This window comes from Gavialis gangeticus, unplaced genomic scaffold (genome assembly GCF_001723915.1).
Source record: "Gavialis gangeticus isolate Ggan-Ray unplaced genomic scaffold, GavGan_comp1, whole genome shotgun sequence".
Classification (NCBI taxonomy): Eukaryota; Metazoa; Chordata; order Crocodylia; family Gavialidae; genus Gavialis; species Gavialis gangeticus.
The window spans coordinates 10,813,402-10,816,311 of NW_017728993.1; the positions used below are offsets into that span (position 1 = coordinate 10,813,402).

The 2,910-nt window shown below is 38.0% G+C and overlaps 1 protein-coding gene across 1 annotated transcript in view; it reads right to left on the reverse strand.

Moving 5' to 3' along the window:
- HOOK1 (hook microtubule tethering protein 1) overlaps positions 1-2,910 on the reverse strand; it is a 57,979-nt gene that overhangs the window by 9,442 nt on the left and 45,627 nt on the right. Inside the window, exon 21 of the mRNA XM_019501208.1 lies at positions 1,817-1,885. Within this exon, the coding sequence (XP_019356753.1) occupies positions 1,817-1,885 (69 nt within the window). The remainder of the gene's footprint in view (positions 1-1,816; positions 1,886-2,910) is intronic.

Here is a 2,910-nt window from a genome sequence, read left to right on the forward strand (position 1 = left end):
CTGCTCTAATTAAGCACTTCAAAGCACCCAAAGCAGCTCATGTATCAGTGTCCCTGCACGTCAAGATGGCAATTGGAGTGCTTTATCTAAATCTCATTGAACAAACTTTACATAATGTGCCTCCACTGCCATTTTGAAGTACAGGGATGCTGATACATGAGACATGGAGGCTGCTGAAGTGTGATAATTACCATGCTCCACCAGACTTGATTAATAAAGTTTGCTCTGATGTGTTGTAATTACAGCACATCAGAGTAGCCTCCTAGCTCATGTACAGACAGCTAAAGTGCTGTCTATGAAGTTTTATCCTCATATTTCATTGGTTGTCGTCATTGCTTTGAAAACAAAATGATAAACTTTCCCCTGGGTTTTTTTTTCTCCTTAGTGCAATATCTGAGTTTTCCACAGTCTTCACAATACCCTGGGGATGGTATCAGCCCCATTTTATTGTGAGTGCTAAAGACTGAGATAAAAGGTCTAAAGTAGTGGTTTTCAACCTTTTTTCATTTGAGAACTCCTAAAAATTTAGAACTGAGTTGCGGACCCCTTTGAATTGTAAGTGTGGGTATTCACATAGTTTTGATTGATCATAGGAATCTTTTGGGGACCATTTATCTTAGACATAGGTTGAAAACCACTGGTCTAAAGTGTTACTAATTTTGGGTGTCCAATTTAAGGTGCCTAGGACCTGATTCATCAGAGTACTCAGCATCAGACTACTTTATGTTGAAAGCTTCTGTTCAACCTCTGCTGCTGTTGTGAATGCTCAGCACCCCTGCAAATCACATCTCTGAGTCTCAAGATAGGAAACAAGAAAGCACATAGGTAACAACTACTTCTGAGAAGTCTGCCTAAATGAATGCCAGTCACATAAGAACTCTGAGGCAGAAGCAGAGGGAGAATGTAAATATCTAAGCCAGTATTCAACTAGTTTTATCAAGGGACTATCCATTCTTTTCCCACAACCCTTTATCTCATGCACGTGCCACTCTGCAGCTTCTGCAGTATATGAAGAAGAGGTCCTAGAGACAATAACTTAACTATGTAACCCTACTCTTTTGCAGAGCAGATGCATCCCAGGCAGTGAATAAGGCAGGAATTCCAGGAAGGAAAAAGATCTGTATGTTACATTTCAATTACATGATCCAAAAACCTTGAAGGGAGGAACTTCAGGTTGCAAAGGCAACTCAGATGCTGGGATTTCATTGCTTTTTGAGAGCTTGGCTTTGCAAAATTAATTATCTTTTAACACGCAAAAGTGAATTTCCACACTGAAACCTACAAGGCTCATTAGGAAGGACTCTTAAGAATGAGAGTCTCAGAATACTAAGAAGGCTCTAGTGAATATACATACACATACATTTAGTAAACACTTCTTAGTATTCTGAGATTTTCACTGTTAAAGGTAACCTATAAAGAGACCGGACCTTTTCAGAGACCAGTTAGGTTGACTGTTACAGGGACAGGAAGAGACACAACCCTAATACAAAGGCCAATTCTCTGCCAAACTTCAAAGCAAGGAGAGATCAAATCTTCTCAAAGAGAAGGTCACCAACATTCTGTTTTGACACTGGGAAACAATATACTGTCCTCCTAATTATGTTGTCAAAAATGGCTGATATATTTTTAAAGAAGTTAAACTGTGCAGATGCTCAGAATGAGAAATTCTGGTCCCTGTCAAAATTTTGCAAAGAAAATAAGGTGTATAAACAAGCAGAAGCAAGGTGTACCAACTCTGATGGTTGGTAAGCTTCAAGGATTTTCTTCTTCTAATAGAAATTCCAGATTTGCTATCAAGTGAATTGTTTTCACCCACCTTGTTATACCAGGCAGATACAATTAGCTTTTCTTCATAATCACGCAGCTTGGCAAGTTTACAGTCAGCCTAGAAAAAGATTAAAACAGAGAAGGCCAGCTTAAGAGAAACATGCAGCTAACAGACAACTTTTTTTCCTTAAAGACCTGACCGAGAAAAATATACACAGTAAAACTCAGAAGCTGTAACTAGGTAGTTCCATGTACTGCGCAGCAGCTCTACACAGAGCAATGCCTGCTGCCATGCTGCCAGCAGCAATGGCATGACCAGCCACCTGTGCGGTGCCTATTTTTGTGCTCTCCTACCCCTCCTGAAGCTCCCCCCTTCAGTTGTGCTACTAGTAAAAATATGTAAAATTCTGTAGCAACTAAAGCAGAAGTTTTGGAAGTTTCTCAGGTTGCCACTATCTCAGTTGTTCATTACTCCAAGAGAAAGAATGACCCTTAACAAGACAGACTGGTACATATTTAAATGATAATCAATAAAAGAAAAACAGCTTTCTAGCACATATGATCACAAAGTCTGGTCTGTGCAAGTATTTGACTATACATCAGTGTATACAACAGCCAAAAAATAAGCAAGTATCCTCACTAATTTAATACTCTGCAGTTCTGACTTAACACAGTGCTACACCCAGCAATCTGAGCATCCAAGGATCTGAATCTGCAATTGTTGTTTACAAAAATCTACTTTAGCATTATATATATATATATATTTTTTTTGTAAACATTAACACTCTCTCTCTCTCTCTATATATATAAAACGCTAAAGTAGATAAACATTAATGATATATATAGATTTTTGTAAACATTAACAATTCCAGATTCAGATCCTTATGTGCTCAAAACTTTTCTTGGCTTCAGCATTGTGGTAAATCAGAATCTATCTATCTATCTATCTGTACTCTGTACTCTGTGTGTGTGTGTGTGTGTGTACATCCTTCTATCACTAGATAGTACTTTCACTACCATTGATATATGATTTAGCATGTTCAGTATTATGTTAATTCTGTAGTAATCCATCTAATCCATTGCATATAGACAATATTAGTTACAGTCTGAATGCCTAACATGTTTATACTGATCAGGGATTAG